This window comes from Callospermophilus lateralis, chromosome 5 (genome assembly GCF_048772815.1).
Source record: "Callospermophilus lateralis isolate mCalLat2 chromosome 5, mCalLat2.hap1, whole genome shotgun sequence".
NCBI classification, from domain to species: Eukaryota; Metazoa; Chordata; class Mammalia; order Rodentia; family Sciuridae; genus Callospermophilus; species Callospermophilus lateralis.
This window is the reverse complement of record NC_135309.1, coordinates 34,657,009-34,682,725: the sequence shown is the minus strand read 5'-3', so window position 1 is coordinate 34,682,725 and position 25,717 is coordinate 34,657,009. Positions and strand designations below refer to the sequence as shown.

The window sequence follows — 25,717 nt, the reverse complement described above, 5'->3', positions numbered from 1 at the left end:
TTTGAGTTTTGAATCATACAAATTTATTACTTATATAAAACTTAAGTTTTTTTTTTAATTAACAGAACAAGAAAAATGTTGAAAATTTTGGGGAAGTTATTTGTAAGAAAAGTGAAAAATACTTTTATTTGATTGAAGTTCAATTGTGATAGGATGTGACATAATTATATACCTAGATTAAACATTTTAATACCTCATGTCTACTATCCTCTTTCTCTTCTTTATCTGAACAATTCAGTTCTAATACCAGTAGAGCTGAGCACAAATACCATCTGGTAGAGGCACACTGACACAGACCTGGGTATCAGAGCCCAGGTAGGTTAACGAGAATATTTGCATAAGTTGTGATCTAACATGCCTAAGTGGAAGAAGGGAGGCACTCATCCTTGGTATTGTAGCTTGTGAAGAATGCACTTGAATTCATGGGCATCTGTTTCTCATGTAGACAAGAGAAATGGGAGACTAGTTATATCCAAGGACGTTGATGAAATAAATCTCATTCAAGATGATAGAAAGCTTGTTTCTAAATGTGAGAGAAGGGAGATATAAATTAGAAAATGGAGAAAACTACAGGAGCCATATGGATTTGGATTGGAGATTTTGGTGCAGATACATATGCAAATGTAATAAATGTAGATATATATGTGTATGTGTATGTAGACACATAAATGTATTTTCTAGTTCTGCCCATTGAGAGGCCCTGGGGGCGATGAGACCCCACTATAATGAGCATCATAGTATCCACATTTTTCTAAATTCTGTTTTATGCTAAAAATAACCAGATCTTCTTGGAGAATTGACTTGTGCCTGGGTTGTTTGGGGCAGGAAAAGGTAAAGGTAAGCCTGAAACTTTCTGTGCTGCAAGTGCCAAAAGTGATGGGAACATATCAGAAACACATGGAGGCAGGTGTGGTGGCACTTACCTGTAATCCCAGCAGTTTGGGAGGCTTGAGACAGGAGGATCACAGGTTCAAAGCCAATCCCAGCAATTTAGCAAGCTTATAAGCAATCTAGTGAAACCCTGCCTCAGAATTCAGAAAATTAAATCAAAATAAAAAGGCCTAGAAATGTTACTCAGTGGTTAAGCGTCCTTAGAGTCAATCCCTGGTACCAGGGGGAAAAAACAAAACAAAACAAACCCACCAAAAAAAAAAAAAAAAAAAAACCAAAAAGTTCCTGGAATTCACTTTGAAGAGACTCTCATTGACCAAATTGAGGAAGACTTTATTATAAAACCAATAATGATAGTAGTAGAATAAAACTCATTGAATGTACACATGACTGTATACTTATATCAGTGAATAAATTAAAAATTCATTGAGGAACAGAGAATTTATATAGTTTCAGAATCTTCATTGACCAAAATACTAATTACAAGAAGAAAATAATTTCGTCATAGTGAAGATGCTTGGTAGATGGCACTTTATTTAAGTGATCATTAGTATCAAGAATATAATCAGGGCTGGGGTTGTGGCTCAGTGGCAGAGCACTTGCCTCACACATGTGAGCCACTGGGTTCAATCCTCAGTACTATATAAAAATAAATAAACAAAGATATTATATCCATGTATAGCTAAAAAATTTTAAAAAGAATATAATCACTTAATGGGACAAATTGAAATCATAAGCTGTGTGATAAGACTCAGTGAGGACACTGTCACTTTTTGTGATATTCCACCTCAGTATGCATAACCTGAATCTTTATCATAAGAAACATGAGACAAATTGAGTCTGCAAAATAACTGCCCTGAAATCTTCAAAGTGTCAAGGTCATTAAAGTCCGAAAGGAGACTGAGGAATTTTTTCCACCTTGAATTAGAGTATAAAAAAAGATAATAAACATTTAAATGTAAGAATATGATCTGGGTCCTTTCCCTCTATGGGATACTACTTGGACAACTGGCCAATTTTAGTGGAGTTTGAGGATTAGATGATTATAATGTATCAAATAAGATTTCCTGATTTTTTTGTGGTATTTTAGAAATGTAGAGAGTAACGTCCTTGATTTGAGGAAATGTACATTATTTAGAGCTGATGGCACATCAAGATGGCAATTTATTCTTGTTTGATTCAGAAAAAAGGTTTTTTTGTACTAGACTTGCTACTTGTTTCTGATTGAAATTGTACAAATGGCTACTAAAATTATAGGGCAGTTATATAAAGACTCACTTTTTAATAATGTTTATGATAAATATTTCTTAAGAGGGCATTACTTGATATAAAGTATGTAATCACTTTTCTTAGGAATGAAAGTAAAATTGTAAAAAAAAATTGAACCCCTTTTCCTATAATTTCTTCTCATTACAGAACTGTTCCTAGTCTGGGTTGCTGATTGTGCATTGTTTACTCCTTAGAGGACCATCTGCTCCTGTAGTTGTTGCCATGTGGTTCAAAAGAGCTATGGTTTAAGAATGTAAGGGAGAGCCAGGAACAGTGGCTCACACCTGTAATCCCAGCAACTCAGGAGGCTGAGGCAGGAGGATTGCAAGTTTAAAACCAGCCTGAGCAATTTAGCCAGGCCCTAAGGAAATTAGATCCTTGTTGAGGATTGTTTTAATATGTGAACAAAAAAGGAGGTTAACAGATCTGTTTGTTTACTTTCACCTTTCCTTTTCATTATATTTAATAATTCTATTCAAGATAATGTAAATTGTTCAGAAGATTGTTTTCTTTTAGTGCCTTCTGGAATGTTACATAATTTTTTCTTTAGCCATTATTGCCAGGATTCCTATCTTCATCCCAGTGCCGGTGAAGACAAAGATAAAACCAATCTACAGCTTCTGCAATAGGTATCACTGAACTGCTTGCAGAACTTTCCTGGACTATGTATCACTTGTATGCATTGTGAACTATCTGTTGGTGCAGCGACTTGTGGTAGTGTTGGGGTACTTTTGCTGATGATGTCATCGGTGGTACAATTTTTCCAAAAGGAGCCATAACTGAACTGCTTGCAAAACTTGCCTGGACTATGTATCACTTGTATGCATTGTGAACTCACTTGTATGCATTGTGAACTATCTGTTGGTACAGCGACTTGTGGTAGTGTTGGGGTATTTTTGCTGATGGTGTCATCGGTGGTAACAATTTTTCCAAAAGGAGCCGCATCTTCCTCCCTTCTGCTTGTGATGGTCGTTCAGCTAAAATTTGGGGGTCAACAGAGGTGAGGCAAAGAACCTCATCCCCCCGCTGGTACAAAGACCTATCCACAGGGGTGGCTGTAGGCTGGACCAGTAGTCAATGACGGGTAAGATCCAATTGCAATGGTACCAACCTAAGACAGGAGGCTGACGCCTTGAGGTCAGCTCATCCGATGACGGGTAAAACCATATGTAGTATTGGACAACCTAAGGCAGGCATGGTCCCTAAGCCACATGCTTGTTGTTTAAGCAGAGAGGGGGAGATGTTGAGAGCCACAGCCAAAGGGGCCCCAGCAAACTTCCAGCTGCCAGCTGATGATTGGCTCACAGCAGCCCCAGCAAACTTCTAGCTGCCAACTGATTGGCTCCTCTGCGGTGATGCTCATTGGGCTGTTTCCCCGCCCTTTCAGACCACAGAGCTGCTCATTGGGGGAGTTTTTTTGGCTCTGTCCATGCGACCCAGCCAATCAGCCTCAAGAGCAGGAGGAGTGGGGGAGGTTGAGAGGCTTGTGGGAAGTCGGTGGTGGCAGTTGGGCTCTGAGGGTTTTTCCTGAGGAGCTGTGTGGTGTGGTGTGTGTGTTCTAAAAGTAAAGTTCGTTTCTTTTGACAAGTGGCTCCTGAATTGTGCCCAGCCAGACTGTGGCAGATCCTATCTCAAAATAAAATATATATTTTAAAAAAATATTTATTTATTTTTTAGGTGTAGAAGGACACAACACAATGTCTTTGTTTTTATGTGGTGCTGAGGTCGAACCCTGCTCCCGCCTATGCTAGGCGGAGCTCTGTTGCTGAGCCACAATCCCAGCCCCTCTAAATAAAATATTTTAAAAGGGAACCAGGGCAGGGATGTGTCTCAGTGGTTAAGCACCCTGGGTTCAGTCTCTGATATCTTTTCCCCCTAAAAAAACATATTTTTACTAAATTTTATTTGCGTATGCATTAAATTTTATTAAGAGATTTATTTAATTTTATTCAAAGAGTAATTTAGGTAAAAACAGAATAGTAGCCTGACTCAGTAAATGCTAATGTGAATTAGCTTTTGCTGTCATTTGTTTTATTATACATAAAGTTACACAAATTTGCATAATTATTTAAATGTCTTTTTTTCCTGTTAGATTGTTAATTCCTGTGTTCTCTAGGGCTTGGTACTTTTGTTGACTGATGAAAGAGTGGCTTGCAATAGTAGAAAAGTCAAGCTGACTGGGTTTTAGATATAAGACTTAGTAGCACTTATAAACTTGGTGAAGTTGTTTAACATCTTTGGACTTCATGGTTTTTATATGTAAAAGAGTTACCTTTCATGGTAGAGAAAATGTACATAAAAGCTTATTGATCAATAAGTAGTGTTTCTAAGATGAGGCCAAGGGTACTTATACTAAAAATACTAATATTTTTAGTGTTTATTATAAATGGAAATACTTAGTGGAGGTCCATTAGTTTATGTTAGTTCCCTGGTTTAACTTTTCTCTAGTTTCAACGGTACTTCAGTTAGCATGTACAAGTTCTCTAAGGTATTATAATTATTTTATTATAATGTGTGTAGTATGTATGCGTACATATGTGTGTGTGTGTGTGTATTTGAGTGTACATACATATTCCCTTAAGTGTCATTAGGTAGGGCTTTTCTTCCTATTAAACAGATAGCAAATGAAGTTTTAGAGAAATCGAGTAAACTGCCCATAAATCTAGTTTAATTCATTTCTAGTTCAAAAGCCCTTCTTTTTTTCCCGTAAGCATTTGGTTAGAGATGATTTAGGGATTATTAAATATCCTCTTTGAAATGCCTTTGATGATGATGGTAAATGTAAAATAGTCTTCAAAAAATGTGATTTCAGTCAAATTGTGGCTGCTACGACCACTATTTTTTTTTTTTTTTTTTTAAAGTACTGGGGATTGAACCAAGAGGGTTTACAACTGAGCCCTCTCCCCAGGGCTTAGAGATAGAGTCTCACTGAGTTGCTCAGGGCCTCACTAAGTATCTGAGGCTGTCCTCAAACTTATGATTTCTCCTGCCTCAGCCTTCCTAGTTGCTGTGAGATTACAGGCATGTGCCACCATGCCAATCTTATTTGCTTCTTCTTAAAGCCTACTGAGACCTCTCACTTGGAAGAATGAGTATACTGGTGACCAATAAAACATGGAAGTACTATTATTATTATATACAATGTATGTATTACAAACATTGGTAAATTGCAGCTTTGGTAGTTGTGAATAGTGAAAGCTGTAGAACCCATTTGGGATGGGATATGATAAATTTATAAGTTCATTGCCTGAATACATTCTCATTTCAAAAGATTAAGCATATATATACTACATACATGTATGTAATAAGGTAAAATAACTCATTTGCATTTCTCCTCCCATTCCTACATTTCTCTCCAGCATGTATATATAGTTACCTTTTCAAAAACAATGTTATTTGTATTAACTTGTAATAGGTTTGTTGTTATATTTAATTGAGTTAATAAATACTTCAAAATTTCTCGATTTTTGACTTCTAATATAGGAAAACGTTAATAGCTCTAACTCCAGTGAACAAAAGCCTTTGGGATTCTCAGTAATTTATAAGAACAAAAGGGGTTTAAGACCAAATGATTTGAAAACTGCCACTGTATATTATTAAGTCAGTGTAAATAAATTTTGTTTAGACCATTATAATATAGAAAAATTCTTGTGATTTAGTAATGTCAGTGAGAAAAGTGCAATAAAACTCCTCAAATGTTATATCTGTGTGTCAAAGAATAGCAAGTAATACTGAAGAAAACATAACAAATTAACAATAGAGTTTATATTAAATTTTATTATTTTTAGTTATTTCATCCTTGGTTTTTACAAAGGTTTTTGTGCTGTGATTAAATTTGTATTGTATATTATTGCAGCACATGACTAAACCAATAAGAGTCACTTCAGGTGAAGTGGTTTCTGTGTAGGCTTCTTTGACCCAGCTCCCACAAAGGAGGCAAGACAGGCAAGAAAGAAAGTGAGGAACACATTCTGAACCTTTTTATTGGGGAGAAGCCATTCAGATGAGGCAAGGGGTCAGGTTTCATGGGGTTGAATCTAGCTTCGTATTGTCTTGCTATCAGCAGATTGACTAACATCTTGGAAGGCCATGCCTATCCCGTGTGCTGTGTGGGGATCATAGGCAGAACGAATGAAAAGAACACATACATTGCCAGCCCAAACAGAGAGGCGACGCCAGTCCAATCCACTATGTGTACTCAGTGCTCATAGTTCACACCTACACACAGCCCATGGCTGGCTCGCTGTATACATAGCTCCTGTCCAGAATGGCTTCTGACAGTATATGGTGAAAAAATCTATTAGAATATGAATTGGAATATCAATTGTATTTCAGAAACTCTGCAGTGATGCCCAAGTTAAAGTCTTTGGGAAATGCTGCCAACTCAAGCCTGGAGGAGATAGTTCTTCCTCTTTGGATAGTTCTATCACTTTATCTTCTGATGTAAAAGACCAGTGTCCTAAGTACCAGGTAAGATCACTGATTTTATTTATTTACTTACTGATTTAAAATATGTTTAGAGCACCATCTTAGAGACCTGAGATGTAATAGTTATTTTCCTGGAGCATTTTATGTTGTAGATTAAATATTTTTATGAACTTTGAAAAATCTTAGGATAGGAAAAGTATAGAGAACTACGGATATTTTCTTTTTCTTAAATTTTATTTTTTGATCTACCAGAATAATTTATTTTATGTATGTATCTTTTCTTTATTGAAGTATGAAGATAAATGTAAAATAATGCAGTTCATGGTATAAAATTACAGTATCATTGAAGATATATACAGCCAGAAATGTATGTTTTTATTTTTCAAAAGTAACATGATTCTTCTTTTAAAATATAGAATTCAACAAATCAGTAACTATATAGCAACTTCTCTGTAAACTTAACTACTTTCTATTTAAGAGCAGCGCTCAGTTTAATGCTAAGCAAATGTCACTTGATGTGAATTTATTCATGTCATCCAAGCTTGCATGAATCATAACTGTTTTATATTTAGTAGTATCAAAATAGAATCTTGGACTTTTTAATTATTTGAAATGATATAATTCTAGGTTTTTTATGTGATGCTGAGGATTGAACCCAGTGCCTCACACATGCTAATCAAGTGCTCTAACTGAGCTACAACCCCAGCCCAATGTTGTGTATTTTTAAATGTAACTGGTGACCATTTGTATGCGTTTTTGAAAAAAAATGTCTATTCAAGTCCTAAGCCCTTTCAAAAATTAGTTCACTCATTTTTACTGTAGTGTTGTAGGAGTTCCGTGTATATTTTGGAGAGTGACCTCTCATCAGATATATGATGTGTAAATATTTTCTCCCATTCCATGGTTGACTTCGTATCCTCTTGTTCCTTTGCTGTGAAGAAGCTTTTTAGTTTGATGTGGTTCCATTTGTCTGTTATTGCTTTTACCATCATATCTGTGAAATCATTGCCTAGACTAATGTCATGAAACTTTATTCTAGTTAGAGCTGATTTTTGCATATAGCATAAGGGCCCAGTTTTATTCTTTTGCATATGAATATCCAGTTTTCCCAGAAGCAGTTGTTGAAGAGACTATCTTTTCCCTTTTGCATATTCTTAGCAACCTTTTTAAACTTTAGTTAATGCTATAGGTACAAATTCATATCTGGGCTCTGTATTCTGTTTCGTTGATTTGATGTCTGTTTTTAATGACAGTACCATACTGTTTTGATTACTTCGCTTTGAAATATATTTTGAAATCTGGAGTATGTTGCCTCCAGTTTTGTTCTTTTTTTTCTCTAGGTTATTAGGCTACTCATGACTATTCATGGTCATATGAATTTTAGGATGTTTTCCTATTTTTGTAAAAAATGCCATTAGGATTTGAGTTACATTGAATCTGAAGATCACAAGTCTTTTTTTTTTTTTTTTTTTTAATACAAACTATATACAAATCACCTCATATGTAGATACTTCTTTTACACAACAGAAGTAGAACTATTCTATCTATTCAGTGAATTATACTTGTTATCTTTCCTGGAGGAGAAATGTTGCATATATTTAATACATGGTCAAGTATGTTGATTTTGAGCATTATTTGTAGTAGCAAAATCCTGAAAGTGACCTAAATATTCATCAGAAAAAGGAATTGGTCTAAACTGCCATGTTTTCATTTGGTGGTACCAGGAATTGAACTCAGGTGCTCTACCGTTGAGCTACATCCCCATTTCTTTTTATTTTTTATTTAAGACAGGGCCTCACTAAGTTGTCCAGACTGGCCTTGGACTTGTGATCCTCCTACTCTTTAGCCTCCCAAGTAGCTAGGATTTCAGGTGTGTGCCACCATGCCCAGTTATAGCACAGCTTTTAAGGGGAATGAGTTAAATTTCTGTGTTAACAAAATGGTTAGGTATATGAGACATTGTACACAAAGAAGAATTAAAACCTTCAAATGTAGAATAATATAATAAAAGAAAATTTTAAAATAAAAAAATCAATATTTGAAAAAATCATAGGGTTTTTAAATTTTGCAATTTTACTAATGTTTTGGTTATTGTCAGGGTTCAAGGTGCTCTTCTGATGCCAATATGCTTGGAGAGATGATGTTTGGCTCAGTAGCAATGAGCTACAAAGGATCCACCTTAAAAATTCATCAGATCCGGTGAGGGGTTTTCTGAATTTTTTAAAGTAAATTCAATTTTGTTTTTTGAAGATGACAGAATTTCATTTGATTTTCCACTCATATTGAGCATGCTTCATGATTTATGATGTTCTGTAGTTTTAATGCTACTTCATGGCTCTTGTTATTATGCTACCAAATCTGGATGACTCACCAATTTTTATTTATAATAAATTAAAGAATTGTCTGAACTTCTGTGTTTCTTTATAGTTCCCCTCCACAGCTCATGCTCAGCAAAGTTTTTACTGCACGGACTGGCAGCAGTATATGTGGAAGTCTCAATACGTAAGTTCTTATGGATGTAGAGAGAAAAGTTTTAGTTATGATAAGTGGATATGAAAAAAAAGAATTGCTTTTTGTATTATAGTACAACTTCAGATTTTTTTTTTGTCTTCTCCAAGTTTGAAGGTTTATGGAGACCAGATTGCAACATTTGTGTTTAATCAAAAAACAGGAGATTTTGTTTCTGTTTCTATAATTTATTTGATGGTATATCTGGAAGCAAAATGTTGAGTGCGTTTTTCATCTTATGTTAACCTGCTGATTTTTAGTTTTGCAGTTCTGAATGAGGTTAGTATTTGTAAGGTTGTGTTCTTCAATTTTCACATTCCTTGCAGAATAAAATCCACTGACAAGATTGGCCTAGGTCAGCCATGTCAGTATATCGTATATAGTATATATAATACATAATGAGAGCTGCAGGGGTATGATAAGCTATGAATGCCAAGATTAGAATAGTGAAGCTGAAACAGCAGTAGGCCTGGTGTTAGGATAATGAACCATTTATCAGAACTTAACAAATGAACTAAGAGGGTTGGACTTAGGTGCTAATGGACCCCAAGAGAAGAATTCTGTGGGTCCAAATCAGAACAGAGCTCATTGGTTAGGTGGAAACCCAGGAAAAACCTGAGGTGAAAAGAAGACAACAAGGAAACTATTCTAGAGAAATTCTCTTGAACTTTCGTTAGTTGTTTATGACTTTAAAGTGCTGTATGTTTCTAGGGCTGGGGTTGTGGCTCAGTGGTAGAACGCTTGCCTAGCATGCGTGAGGCACTGGGTTCGATCCCTGGCACCACATAAAAATAAACAAATAACTCGGCTGTGTATCCATCTGATCCTGGGCTTTTCTTTGTTGGTAGACTTTTGATGGCGTCTGTTATTTCGTCACTTGAAATTGATCTGTTTAAATTGTGTATATCATCCTGATTCAATTTGGGCAAATTATATGGCTCTAGAAGTTTGTTGATGTCTTCCATATTTTCTATTTTATTGGAGTACAAGTTTTCAAAATAATTTTAAATTATCTTCTATATTTCTGTAGTGTCTGTTTTGATAGTTCCTTTTTCATCATGTATGTTAGTGATTTGAGTTTTCTCTCTCCTCTTCATTAGCATGGCTAAGGGTCTGTCAATTTTATTTATTTTTTCAAAGAACCAACTTTTTGTTCAGTCAATTTTTTCAATTGTTTCTTTTGTTTCAGTTTCATCTCTGATTTAAATTATTTCCTGTCTTCTGCTGATTTTGGTGTTGATTTGTTGTTTTTTTTTCTAGGGCTTTGATATATTAGTGTTATCATTTATTTGTTGACTTTTTCTTCTTTTAAGGTATGAACTCCATGCAATGAACTTACGTCCTAGAACTGCTTTCATAGTGTCCCAGAGATTTCGATTGTTGTATCTGTGTTCTCATTCACTTCTAAAAATTTTTTAATCTCCTCCTTACTGTCTTCTGTAGCCCATTGTTCATTCAGTAGCATATTATTTAGTCTCCAGGTGTTGGAGTAGATTTTATTTTTTTATTTTATCATTGATTTTTAATTACATTCTATTATGATCAGACAGAATGCAGGGTAGAATCTCTATTTTTTTTATATTTGCTAAGAGTTGGATGGAGTTAGAGAAGATAATGCTAAGTGAAGTTAGCTAATCCCCCCCAGAAAACAAATGCTGAATGTTTTCTTTGATTTAAGGAGGCTGATTCATAGTGGGATAGGGAGGGGGAGTATGGGAGGAATAGACGAACTCTAGATAGGGCAGAGGGGTTGGAATGGAAGGGAGGGAGCATGGGATTTTTAATCATGGTGAAATGTGATGTTCATTATTATCCAAAGTACAGGTATGAAGACACAAATTGGTGTGAATAAATTGTGTAAACAACCAGAGATATGAAAAATTTTGCTCTGTATGTGTAATAAGAATTGTAATGCATTCTGCTGTCAGATATAAATAAATAAACTTTTAAAAAAATAAATAAAGGTATTGTGTCCATCTACAACTGAAAAAAATTTTGAAAAATTTCTACATTTCTATAGCAGCTCTTTAAAAATTTTTTTTCCAGGAAACAAAGGGAAATATTCTTAAAAATATTGTAAACACTTAAAAAAACTTGATGTGAAAAATGCTGATTTTTTTTTAGTTTAATTGTGAAGTCAAAATTAGAGTCATTGATTTTAGTTGTAATCACCTCAGTTTCATCTTTTCTAAGTTATTGTAATAATTCTTGAAGTTTATTGAAAGTGTAATTTGCACTAACAACATAAAGTAATTTTATTTTTATTATTCTGACAGATATACTGAAAGAAGTAATATAAGCTGTTTTAAATGTGTAGACTAAAGATGTGTTTTGTTTGGTTGCAGCTGCTGCTCCTCTTCCTCCCTCACCTCCCCCATATTGAGAAAATATTTTCATATCCAAAATGTGAGGGAGGCTGGGGACATAGCTCAGTTGGTAGAGTGCCTGCTTTGCACGCACAAGGCCCTGGATTCAATCCCCAGCGCCACACACCCACACACATACACAAAAAGGAAACAATGTGAGGGGAAACCTTTTTGGTGGACTGGGGTTATAGCTCAGTGGTAGAGCTCTTGCCTGGCATATGTGAGGCACTGGGTTCGATTTTCAGCACTGCATGTTAACTAACTAAAAGAAAGCTCCATTGACTACTTAAAAAATATTTGAAAAGAAAAGAAAACCTTGTTTGTAATGTAAACCAGAGTCACAACTTTATAAAAGGGCCAAATACTAAATATTTTTTACTAAATACAACACAGTGTGTTGTACTTTTTTACCCCTATTTTGCAGCATTAAAACAACCATAAACAGTATATAAATAAATGAGCATGACTATCTTTCCATAAAAGTTTATTCATAGAAAAGAATAGCAGGCTGGTTTCACCCTCAAGCTGTATATAGTTTGCCAACCCCTCATTTAAATGATTACTTGGTTATCATATATAGTTTATAGTACCAATATGTAAACATCCTTAAAGAGTTTTTTGCTCATAAAATTTCATTAGGATGTATACAGAATTTCCATTAAAACATAAAATGAATTTGGAATTTATTTATATATTTCTCCCCTTCTATAGGTTGCAAGATAGTCTTGAATTCATCAATCAAGACAACAATACATTAAAAGCTGATAATAACACAGTTATTAATGGACTACTTGGAAATATAGGTAAATGGTTTATTTGATTTTATAAGTTTAAAAAATGTTAACAGTGTAACAGGGGTTTGAACCTATTTCTTAATCATGTAAATCTATTATGAAACTAAAAAATTTCAAATACCATACACAGAAAATGCATTTAAATTGCACAAATTACATAACATTTGTAATATTTGGAATACATTTTTATTATGTTAGGATATAATATTTATTTTGTACTTGAAAGAACTACTGAAGATATAATTTGTCTTCACTATTTTTTTGTTTTTAAATTCAGCATTCATTGATACAGAATGCCCATATAAGTGTTCTTAAATATTTCACAGCCAGGAAAGACTGATATGTCTTTTATCTCTTCTCTCATTTCTAACCACAAGTCATTTTAAAATGGTTCTCATTTTTGTGATCTGTAATTCACATGAGCAGACATCCAAATTTGATTTTTTTTAAAGATTTATTAGGCTTAACAACTTATTTAGTAATGTGAATAGCTAATTGTTGTTATTATGTAAGCTCAACATTTTAAAATGACAAGCTATTTCTGAAATTTCTGGTCATTTGTCCTAGAAAGTACAAATGTGTTGTACTGCTGCTTATTACTATTTTCCTTGCATGAAGAACTATAATAGCTCAGGGAGTGAATGTCAATTAAGCTAGTATGAATATTTCTCTCTTTCCTTGTTTAGTAAGAACTTTTGTTTATAATTAGTTTTAATAAACATTTAGTAGTTATATGTATTAATAGAAAATACATTTTTTCTCCAACTTGAGTATTGTTAACTTTCTGCTCAGTAAATATTATTTTTATAAGTCATGTTTTTTTCAAATGAGCAACCATATTAAGCATCTAGTTTTTCTTAATTCATTTTAATAAAGTAGAACTGTAACAAAGAAATAACATGTCTTTTTTCTTTATAATTTTGACACTATTAAAAGCTCAAGGGGCTTATTAAAAGCTACTCCGTTTAATAGTACAAATCTATTGTCACTTATAACAGAAAATTACACTATTGAGATTACATATACTCATTCTTTCTTTTCTAATGTAGAACAGAAAATCCACTTAACAAAGAACAGGTTTTAAATAATGAATGGCTTATACTTGCACATTCTTAATTGGAACTCAAGGAAAGTTGGTCCTTGTGCTATTGTTTATTTTCTTTAAATTTCTAATCAGTCAGTCAATCAAGTGCTTGTTGAGCATCCATAATAAGTGAAGCACTCTGCTAGGCCATAGGGGAATTAGTTTCTGCCTCAATGAACTTACAGTTAGTGGGGGGTCAGAAAAGTAATACAATAATTGTAATATTCTGTAGTGAATTCTTAGACAAGACCAAGAGCAGAATATAATGAACATTTTGAGAAGCACCTCACTCAATCCTGGAGAGTCATGGAGGTCTTCCTTGAAGACATGAGACCTAAGCTCACATTTAGCCAGACAGCCGGGGAAAGATATTTTCTAGGAAGAATGCAATATGTATCTAAACCTAGGGAAGAGATCATAGAGTATGCAAAAAATGTGACTGTCAGTAAGACCCCTTTCTGTTCTTGTGCTAAATGCGGTAAGATATTATTCTTTTTATAGTTGCAGGTGAATACTGTAATCATAAAACTGACTTTTTAAATAAATTTTATTTGGCAAATGTAGATAACATTATTGTCCTTTTTTTGAATCTTTACAACTGTTTTACATTAGAAAGCAGAAACATTTCTGTTACTATGTATGGGCTTATTAGGAAATAGGCAAGAAATTGTTTACATAAACTATGACTCAGAGGAAGACCATCCTTTTTCCGAAAAGGGAAGACAACTTGAATTCTTATTTAAGTTAAAAGTTTCCATCCATATCTGTTAGTCTGCTTTTGTGCTATCTCACCTTACCTTTTTCCCATGACGCATTGTGGCTTCTCTAACAGCCCTCTTTCATGTGTATTTTACATTTTTGCCATGTAGGTCTTTCACAGTTCTGCAGCCCCAGGCGGGCATTCTCTGAGCAGGGTCCGCTCCGCCTGATCAGGAGCGCCTCTTTCTTTGCAGGTTTGCCATGTGCTGTGTGGGTAGACTAGTTGTTGTGCCCTAGAGGCTAGAATCTGTAGTTAAGCTGTGGAAACAAGAGGGTAGGTGAATGCAATTGGGAAGGTTGTGGTTAAAAGAGCTTAATTACTTTCTACTGAATATGTTCCTAAAGGTTCCACAAAATTATCAGTACAATTATATTTTTATGAAATTTCAGTTAGTTATTTCTTTTCCCATTATGTCATAATGTTTTAACTTAAGAATCCTAAACAAAACTGAGTATAAACATTATTTCTTTTATCGCGACTTAGAATTTTAAATTTGACACTGTCTTGTTTCCATAGCTAAGTAGCTTTGTATGGTAGTTCACCAATTGCAGAAAAGTATCCTCTGATTATTATTGTAAAATTTCTGATCTACATTTTTCCATAAAAGCAATTTTTCTTGGAGCTAAGATTTAGATGAACAAGCACCATTATAATGCTCTATAAAAGGAATATCTGAGTATAGTCATTTGTATCATTAAATTGATCATTATAGTGTGTGTGGTCATGATTTTATATTTATAGGAATCTAGTCCTATTCCATATTTTCACACATTTCACACACAGTGACCTGGCATTGTAACCTTCTGGTAGAAATTATTAAAATGGAGCATATTTATTGGTTATTGTTCTCAGATTGGTATTCATTTAGCCCTTCTTTTTAAATTACTATTTCTTTTTTCTTTTGGGGGGGAGGGAGGATCTGGGGGTTGAACTCAGGGACACTCAACCACTAAGCCACATCCCTAGCCCTATTTTGTATTTTATTAGAGACAGGGTTTCACTGAGTTGTTTAGCAACCCGCTAAATTGCTGAGGCTAGCTTTGAACTCACAATCCTCCTGCCTCAGCCTTCTGAGCTGCTGGGATTACAGGAGTGTGCCACCGCACCTATCTTAAATTACTGTTTCTTTTTCCTGTAAATATTAGATGTGAACCAGTACATCTTTATCATAGAAAATTTTAAAAATATGAAAAATAGGCCAAAAAATGTGCATTAACCATCTTGTCAGTTAAACATAGCCACTTTTTTGTGTTTATGGTGCTAGCAGTTGAACCCAGGAGTTTATCTGTGTAGGCGGGCACTCTACCACTGAGATGCAGCCCTAGATCCCCACCTTTTATAAACAATATTGGTATACATTCAAACAAATTCCTCAAACTTTTTTATTATAAAAATTTTTATTTTTGTTATGTGTCTATTTAAACATTGATATAGTCAGAATTAGTGAAGTATACCATGAGATACCAATCACTGAGACACAGCAATCAGCATTCATACTGTCCTGTACTTTGCTTTTTTTTCATATAGTAGTATATTGTGAATATCTCTCTATGTTACTGAATATGCTTCTAAAGTATTGATTTTTAGTTACCCCTAACTTCTTTAGATATTATTATATCATAGATTATTCAGTGTCAAATCTTACAGATCTCAAAGCTTGTTCAACTGAGTAATGGCTCTTGGTGTTGGGTTGGTGCCATGCTACTGAAAAAATAAAGGAATGCAATGAGATGAGCATGATTTAGTTTGCTGTTTAAAAGGAGCAACATCCACCTAAGTAAGAATATATTCTATAACAATTTTGTCTTGATTTGCAGTTCATAGTAATCCAATGGACATGCCTGGAAGAGAGCTAAATGAGGACAGAGACAGTGGCATAGCACGCTCTGGTAAGTCAGGTTCATGTACTAATTTCATTTTTTATGAGATTGCTATTAGCTGGCATTGATTGTTTTAATCCCTGTTTTTATCATCTAATTCTGTGTGTACAGTTGTTCATATTGATACTTGACATACAAGAGGATTGTGGCAAGAGCAAAGAGATACCTCTAAAATTCAACCTTTTTCATGTTTATGGTTAAGTGTGCCTGGTAGAAAATGGCTTAGCTACTACAAGAAAGAAAAATACTGCTCAGGAGAATACTTAGAAACCATAATAGAAAACAAAACAAAAAAACAAAAACTACACAGTAGTTTATATCTGCTTGCTGCTAACTAGAGTTTAAATTTTTAGATTGTCTTTTGCCCAGAAAAGCTTAGGCATTAAGAACCAGTGTTATACATTTTTCTTTAAAGTATGAAACTTTTCCAAAATCTTTATTGTCTAGCAGACATTTAGTAAAACATGCTGGATATTAGGAGGTAGCAGGAGGCAAAGACCAGATTCTGCTCTTAAGGAGCATAGAAGTACAGAGTCTACTGGAAGAACAGGAAAGTCTTCTGTCATTAATTCATTGTATGGTGTGTTAAGTGATAGACCTGTGCAAAAGAAGTTCAATGAATGGATACTTCTGTTAGCCTGGATAAGGGGCAGGATGCCAGCAGTGCTTTTCAGAGATATAATGCTTGAGTTATATCTTGAGAAATAAATAGCCAGGCAAAAGCCATAGAAAAAAGATATTTTATGTAAAATAACTTATCATCTGGCGTGTACTTTTTTATAGAAGACGTTAATACTTCCAAGTTTTATGTTTGATTACCAATTTTCATTATGTGGTTATAATAATGAAGATGGAAATCTAAAATATTGCCAAACAAAATAAGCCCTTATTGGCATACCTTAGATCTACTTGGGAGAAGGAGAAGATCTTTAGTCCAAGGAAAAGTAGAGGATTATAGCTCTCAATTTCTCAGGCAAGAAATTGGTCTTAGAAATTTCAGAGAAGGGGTTTGGGAAAGGAATTAGCCCTACAGTTGAGATTGCAACAGTTATAACTGGAGTAGGGTCTACTGGAATGTGTTGTCATCTTAAAATGCTCCAGAGACTAATCTATAGGGTCAGCTGGTTTTTGTAGCATAGTAGGTATAATCACGACTCTTACTCAAACCTATCCATTCACAATTGATACATGAGTGCTCTTAAATTACCTCTATAAATGCCAGGCACTTTAACTTTCAAAATAAAGCTTTTGTTCTTGAAAAACATCTGTTGCATTGTTTGAAACAACATCAGATTTCCTTTAAGTACTTAAAAGGTTCAGCAAAGTTAGGGGACAGGTGGCATTTTCTTCTGTAGGGGGTGGGGCAGGGATTCCAAAAGGGGATTGTCTTAGACTCGTTCTAGTACATACAAAATTTGTCACCATGTATGATATATTTTCAGTGGAAAGTTTAGAGGAGAGGCTATTAAGGCAAAATGAAAAATTGAATCATTCTGCTCTTAAATTTGTTAAAAAGAAATTTGACATTATGTTTAGTTATTCTTGACTTATACTTTGTACTTGTTCTTCTGGCTTAACAGCATCTCTCAGCAGCTTGCTTATCACCCCATTTCCCTCCCCAAACTCCTCACTTACCCGAAGTTGTGCCAGCAGCTACCAGAGACGTTGGCGACGCAGCCAAACAACAAGTTTGGAAAATGGGGTATTTCCTAGATGGTAAGTTGAAATTTGAACAAGACTGAATAATATTTAAAGGGTTTTTGGAACCTGGACTTATATTTTATATATTTTAAATCTGGAACTAAAAACTTTTAAAATTGTATCTTTTTTTATTGTGGTAAGTTATGAAAACAATATTCTGTTTTAATGATTTTAGATGTACAATTCAGTGACATTAAGTACATTTACACCATCATCACTATCTAATTCTTGAACTTTTCCATCTTTTCAAATTGAAACTCAATAGCTCCTCAATCCTCCCTCCTCTGCCCCTTGCAAGCACTCTTCTATTTTCTGTCCACATGGATTTGGCTGCTTTTTGTACCTAATATAAGTACAATCATATGGTACCTGTCCTTTTATGTCTGCCTATTTCACTTAGTAAAAATATCTTCAGGGTTGATCCATGTTGTGTCATATCAGAAACGTATTCGTTTTTATGGCTAACTAACATTTAATGGAAGTATATTTTGTTTATCTATTATCTGTCAATGGACAATTAGGTTGCTTTGGCCTGTTGTCAATAGTGCAGCTGTGAATACAAAAATATCTGGTGAATCTTTGTCTTCAGTTCTTTGGGTATATACTCAGAATTGGAATTGCTGGGTCAAATGGTAATTCTATTTTTAACTTTTGAATAACTGCCACACTGTTTATTACTGTGGCTTCACTATTTTACATCTTTGCCAGCAATATAGACAGGTTCTAATTTTTCCATGTTCTCACCTGACACATTTCTGTTTTGTTTTTGTTTTTGGAGTTTGGTAATCAGACCAAGGTCTTTGCACATGCTATCCAGGTGCTCTACCATTAAGCTACACTCCAGCCTCTTCTCCTTTTTTTTTTTTTTTTTTTAAATAGACTTGCTAATAATGGATGCAAAGTGGTTTTTCATTGTAATTTTTATTTGCATTTCCCTATTGATTAGTGATATTGAGCATCTTTTCAAGTGCCTGTGGGCCATTTGTATATCTTCTTTGGAGAAGTGTCTCTTAAACTGCTTTGTCATTTTAAAATCAGATTTGTTTATTTTGTCATTGAGTTGTAAGAGTTCTTTATATGTTTTGGATATTAATCCCTTGATAAATATATGATTTCCAAGAGTGTAGAATTTATATTTTTATTATATTTATGTTATATTTCATCAATATTTTATTCTGCTAATAATATCCTTTTATGCACAAGTTTTAGTATTTATGTAGTTCAGTTTAGCAATTTTTTTCTTTTGTTGCCCATGCTTTTTGTGTTACATCCAAGAAACTATTGCCAAATCCAGTGTCAAGAAATTTTATCCTTTGTGGTTTTTTTCTGAGAGTTTTATGTTTAGCTCTTTGATTCATGTACTATATGTTTTGATATTTCAGTTTTTCATATTTCTATTTTGGCAAGTTATTCATTCTCTAAAGATCTTTTTTTGATCTATGTTAAGTACAGCTACAGATAATGAAACTTCTTGCTTCCTCATTTACTCACTCTCTTTATTCTATCTTCTTTGATTTTGCTTCTGACATTCAAAGGAGCACCCGTAGATCCTAGAACAGCAAATAGTTTATACCAGACTCTCATAAATTCCTTAAAATTCAGATATTTAGCTTAATTATGAATTGGATCATGTACTTCTTTAGGGACATCTAATTGGACAAAAATATTTCCAGCCTGAAACTATAGTAAAACTTCTTATCAAAACTTAAGCATGAAAGGATAGCAAATGTATTTCTGAAGAGACATAAAATTTATATGAAATTTTAGATTTATTTGATAAAAAATTCAGAAGATCTTTAATTTGCCTGCATTTAATTATCAAGAAGATTGAGCTGCAAATTTAATTACTTTTTTAAATAAAAAAATTTATTTTTAAGGTCTATAGAAGAAAGCTTTAATCTGTCAGATGAAAGCTGTGGCCCTAACCCAGGAATTGTGAGGAAAAAGAAGATTGCAATTGGGGTAATCTTTTCGTTATCCAAAGATGAAGATGAAAATAACAAATTTAATGAATTCTTTTTTTCACATTTTCCTCTCTTTGAAAGCCACATGAACAAATTAAAGAGTGCAATAGAACAGGTAAGTAGTTCTTTATATCTGACAAAATATTTATTTTTATCATTTATTATTCTGATTAATCATTTGGCAAAAAAATTAAAAGCCACTTTGCAGATGCCTTACAAAATATTCTTGAAAATGGAAATAAGATACAACCTTTTTGAAGAAGCTTACTGTCTAATAGAGGGTCTATTCTATTATTCCTTTAGAAACTAAATTTTTGAGGACCTATAATGTAGCAGAACTATTCTAGTAACTGAAGAAAACTTGTAAAGAAAGCACCACTCCTGACCTCACGGGATAGCAAAATAAATGAATATGGTTTTTGTAGATGGTAGTAAGTGCTGTAAAGAAAAGAAGAAAATAAGGCATGTAAGAGAAAGGTACATAAGGCATGTTCTAAGGAAGAATCACCAACTTCTATAGGCAAGTCAAGAAGTCCACTCATAAAATGAAATAATAGATATAGGGAATATGAAATAGGAGATATGGGGAGTATGAACTAGAGTGATCAGGGAGAATATGTTTGAAGCAGGAACAAAGACCCTTTGGCAGGAGTGATTGTGATGCTTAACCAGCATTAAGGATGCCAAAGTGCATTAAAGTAGGACCAGATCATGTAGGGCTTTATAGGATTCCACTGAAAGAATATTGGCATTTACTAAGGAGGATGGGAGAACACTGGAGTAGAGAAATGACATTATTTACAGGATCATTCTTACTGCTGGTGGAGAACAGGTTTCTAGGAACAAAGGTGGATGTTGTGGGAGTAGTTAGGAGGCCATTGCAACAATCTGAGTGAGAGATGATGAACACTGAAACCAATTTAGTAATGGAATTGGTGAGAAGTGGTTAGATTCTGAATGTATTGAAAATAGAGCCGATACGATTAGCTGATGGACGAAATTAAAATGTGAGAGAAAGAGCAGTATACCACTTATGGTAATTTTGAAATACTATTTGAATTGAAAAGTTGGGATTTAGTAGGTTAAAGGTTACTTTTTTAGTGTTTTCATGTTTTAGTGCTTTGACCATTCTGTAACCTGAAGTGTACACTGTTGATACTTATAGTTGTCTGAATATTTCTTCATGTTTAATATCTCACTTTTTTAATTAAGGGTAAAAGATAGCTAAGTGTATTTGTATAAATGAATGGGACTTTAAAAGTTCTATAGTAGTTTAGTGATAGGATTAAGTGAACTATAAATCATCTAAAAATGTTATTGTCTAGGTTCAGTTTTCAAATTATGCACTTTTTTAAAAATTAAAAGCTGTGAATTATCTGAGTTCTTAAGCAGTACCTCTTTTTGAGATCTGTAATGTAATTTTTAAATGTGATATGATTGCCTGGTACTGTGGCACATGCCTATAATCCCAGTAGCTCAGGAGGCTAAAGAGTGGGGATCGCAAGTTCAAAGCCAGCCTCAGCAAAAAGCAGGGTCCTAAGCAACTCAGTAAGACCCTCTGTCTAAAAAAAAAAAAAAAAATACAAAATAGGGCTGGGAATGTGGCTCAGTGGGTGAGTGCCACTGAGTTCAATCCCTAGTACCCAAAGGGGAAAAAAAATGATAAGATTAAAGAAGACGACTTAATTCTAGTACAAGAATATTACTTCTTTATAAATTGTGAGTTTCTTAACTGTGTGAAGAAACAAACTTACTTTCATCCTATGAAATTTGATCTCTGGCCTGAAGTCGTATAACCTTCTAAATTTAAAAAAAAATGAAGTAAATTTGTAATTACATAAATAATGCAGAATTAAATTCTCTTTGAAAAAGTAAAAACTTGGGAAGTTTTTTTTAACTCCGTATCCTAATCTGCATCTCATTATTGTCTACCTAAACCAAGGCTTTCCAATTTAAGCTGATTGTGTCTTTTAAGATAGCAAATATTTCTAATAACTTTAGATATATTTCAGGAGAAATTTTATATTTCTGATATTTAAAAAAGCATTAATAGAAGCTGTGAAATTATCTGTGAAATGCAAGAATTAAATCTTGAGCTACTATTAATCAGTTATCATTAAGTCTTATTTTGTTTAGGAAAAAACATTGTTCTTCTGTAACCCAGAGATTGTGGACATCAGTTTTCTTTGTGTTTGATATTCTGCAGTTTGATAATTAAAATAAGAGATCTAGGGAGCTGGGGTTGTGGCTCAGTGGCAGAGTGCTTGCCTAGCATTCATGAGGCACTGGGTTTGATCCTCAACACCACCTAGAAATAAAAAATAAAGATATTATGTCCATCTAAAACTAAAAGATAATTATTAAAAATATTTTAAAAGAGTTCTAACAGTTGAAATTTTTGAATTTTGACATAATAATTAATGACTAAAGGTACAAAAGAAAAAGCTATTATAAATGGGTTTATCTTTTTTATTTCTTTCCAGGTTGAAATGTTGGTAGAGTGTTGTATAAATACATGACTTTTTCTTTCTTTTTTTTCCATGTTTTGACCACGATTGGCATAAGATCTAACTATGTAATGATTGTTTTCAAGGCTATGAAAATGAGCCGGAGATCAGCTGATGCCAGTCAGAGAAGTTTGGCATATAATCGGATAGTTGATGCCCTGAATGAATTCAGGTATATATTTCCCAGTTTTAATAATACAGAATTGTTTCATAGTATACCCAAGAATTTAAATTTCTTTTCCTAATTTGTTCTAATAGAATTTAGTTTTTAAAATGTTTTTTATTCCATAGTTAAAGGAGGGTGGTTGGGATCAAAGCACATTTTGTAGTCTTCAGTGGTACAGTTTTTAGTACTGGACTATTTGACAAAGTATGTATGACCAGAAAATGCATTGTTTTAAGCAGAAGTATGCTCTGTTCTGTAACTAGTGATAGTAATCAAATGTTCTTTGATATAAATTTTCCATGAATACAATTATATATGGATATAAGCAGATGAATTTTATGTTCTGTTGCTTGGTCTTTTCTCTAGATATGGCACAGTGACTAGGATTTCTTCTGATATATTTTCTGGCTCAGTTAAATTGTACCTGAAGCCCCAACATGGGGCTGCATATATGTGGCAAGCAAAAATATTACAAATGAGCTTTAAGTTCAGAATCACAATAAATGATTGTATGTCTCAACATGAAGAAATTAATTTTAAGTCTACTTCAGTCTTATTTTCTTTAAACTGGAAAGAGAGAGCATAGTACAGAGAGTAAGAGCTTAGGCTTTAGAATTGACTGACTTGTGTTCTCACACTGGCTCTGCCATTTACTACCTTCAGTGACCTGGGGCAACTCCACTAACATGTTCAACTCCTATTTAAAAAAAAAAGAGAAAAGTTTAAAATAGGCAAATTCAATTAATAGTCTAGTAGATTGTTTTAAATATCAAACAACATGCGTGTTACTGACACCACTGAGAAAGGCATTAGTGGCACCACTTTTTTCTCTGGTAAACATAACCCTACAGCATTGCTTCCCTAACTGTAATTATTCACATCATACTTTCATAATTTTCCCAAGTCTATTTATCATCTATCATTTTAATTTAATGTTTCTCTTTAAATTGTCCCTCTTTTATACCTAGGTAAATTTATTTTAAATGAAACTTTATTACTCTAAATGGATAATCAATATCCTTTGCCATAAGCTAAGTATAAAATGAACTACTCAAGTAAATTCAAGCCAGGCATGGTGGCACACACCTGTAATCCCAGCAGCCCAAGAGGCTGAGGCAGGAGGATCACAAGTTCCAAAGCAGTCCTCAGCAATAGTGAGGCGCTAAGCAACTCAGTGAGACCCTGTCTCTAAATAAAATACAAAATAGGGCTGGAGTTAGTCTAGTGCCCTTGAATTCAATCCCTAATACCAAAAAAAAAAAAAAAAAAAAGTAAATTCATAATAACTAAAATTGAAAATGTGTTCCATACCACAGAGGTTTTGTAATCCATTTACCTCATTTTCAAAGAAACTGATCACATATTTTTGTTGTTGTTGACAATTGTGGAGTCCCTTATTGGGGCAGGGACTTTCTGGATTGTTAAATGGTCCATCACATATTAAAATAAGAGGCTGTTTTTACTTGTGACACTGCTGTATTGCTGTGTTGAAAGTGTGTAGGCATGCCATATATGTAACTCTTTTTTCTAAATGGAGGTGAACAAGGAGTGGTGGATTTAAATGGAAAAAGTTTTCTTTATGGGTATTGTGTAATAATCAATTATTAAACTCCATTATTGAAGAGAAAATTGTCTAATCATTGTTTAATTCACCATAATTTTGGGGATAAAAGACATTTAAAGTGAGTTTAATAAATCTTGATTTTCTGTATAGTAACTTAATTGGTCAGGAGAAATGTAGAAAAACACATAGAATTTGATTGCAAGCCCTATTATTTATGTTTGGTTTTGGAAGGAAATAATTTGCATAGACAAAAACTCTATTAGAGCACTGGGGTTGTGGCTCAGTGGGTGGAGCACTTGCCTAGCACCTGTGAGGCACTGGGTTCCATCTTTAGCACCACATAAAAATAAATACATAAAATAAAGTTATTTTAAAAAATCATATTAGAGATGATATTTCTGCTCTTCTACCACTAAGCTACATCCCTAACCCTTTTACATATATATCAATTTTATTCTAACATCATCATTTTAGGCTTTTTATTTTTTCTTCCTGGTATTGAGGATTGAACCCATGGGCTTTTTACCATTGAGCTGTATCCCCAAGCTCTTTTAATCTTTAATTTTGAGACAGGGTCTCACTAAGTTGCTCATTGACATATTGCTGAGGCTAATCTTGGCAATTCTTCTGCTCAGCCCAATTTTTATGATTCTATTTAAATTATTTAGTTACTTCATTTGCACTGGAATTATGTTTTCAACCATTCTTTTTGCTTATTTGCCTAAAACAATCCTTTTTAGAAATTTTTGAATATTACATTTTGTAATATTACAAAGTATTGAATTTTTGCCCTTGTACTGGGAGCTCAGTTAAGCATTCTTTTTTTAAAAAAAATATTTTAAATTTTTTATCTTTATGTGGTGCTGAGGATTCAACTTAGGAACTAATGTGTGATAGGGAAGCGCTCTACCGCTGAGCTATAATCCTAGCCCTTTCCCCCTTTTTAAAATTCAAATTTAAATTAATTTATATTAGCATTCTTAACTATATTTTTAAAAAATACCTTATAAGCTCTTACAATGATTTTTAATAAAAGGCTTACCTATAAGTTCTTTAATTTTATATAGGCAGTCCTCATTATTTGTGGACTTTGTATTCAAGAATTTACTATGTAGTAACATTTATTTATTATCCCCAAAGTGTACTAGAAGTGGTTTTGAGGTAATCTGTGGATCTACACAGAGAAGTAACGGATTTTGAGACACCTAATAAACATTTTCCTGGATCAGGTTAAATAGGTGATTCTCGACCTTCTATTTCAATATTTTTACTGTAAACAAATGTGCCTTTTGATATTTACTTAGCACCAAGTTTCTTGTTTTTCATTCTTTGTGCTTTTTAAAAAAATTTTTTTAGTTGTTAGATGGACACAATATCTTTATTTATTTATCTTTTTTATGTGGTGCTGAGAGTCGAACCCAGGGTGTCAAACATGGGAGGCAAGCACTCTACCACTGAGCTACAACCCCAGACTATTTTTATGCTTTTTGATAGTGATTTTAAGGTTAAAAGCATAATGCTGAAATGCTGTCTAACATTGCTAAGCATAGGAATGGTGTGACGTACCTTAAGAGAAAAAAAATTTGTGTGTTAGGTAAGCTTCATTCAGGCATGAGTTAAGTGCTGTAGGCCAGGAGCTCATCAACCAACAGCATATTATTAAATTTATTTTTCAGTTTTTGGTGGTCATAACATCTTTATTTTATTTTTATGTGGTGCTGAGGATCGAACCCAGCGCCCTGCACATGCCAGACAAGCGTGTTACCGCTTGAGCCGCATCCCCAGCCCAGTATATATTAATATAAAATAAAGTATCTTTAAATGGAGATATGCAT

General features: G+C 33.7%; 1 protein-coding gene across 2 annotated transcripts in view; it reads left to right on the top strand.

Moving 5' to 3' along the window:
* Positions 1 to 25,717, top strand: part of Fnip1 (folliculin interacting protein 1) — a 97,604-nt gene that overhangs the window by 48,913 nt on the left and 22,974 nt on the right. Inside the window, exons 3-11 of one of the 2 annotated variants that reach the window (XM_076856442.2) lie at positions 6,496 to 6,630; positions 8,687 to 8,787; positions 9,016 to 9,090; positions 12,174 to 12,265; positions 14,210 to 14,293; positions 15,918 to 15,989; positions 17,561 to 17,696; positions 19,559 to 19,760; positions 22,239 to 22,324. In XM_076856442.2, the coding sequence (XP_076712557.1) occupies positions 6,496 to 6,630; positions 8,687 to 8,787; positions 9,016 to 9,090; positions 12,174 to 12,265; positions 14,210 to 14,293; positions 15,918 to 15,989; positions 17,561 to 17,696; positions 19,559 to 19,760; positions 22,239 to 22,324 (983 nt within the window). The remainder of the gene's footprint in view (positions 1 to 6,495; positions 6,631 to 8,686; positions 8,788 to 9,015; positions 9,091 to 12,173; positions 12,266 to 14,209; positions 14,294 to 15,917; positions 15,990 to 17,560; positions 17,697 to 19,558; positions 19,761 to 22,238; positions 22,325 to 25,717) is intronic. The other variant, XM_076856443.2, reaches the window with a different exon arrangement.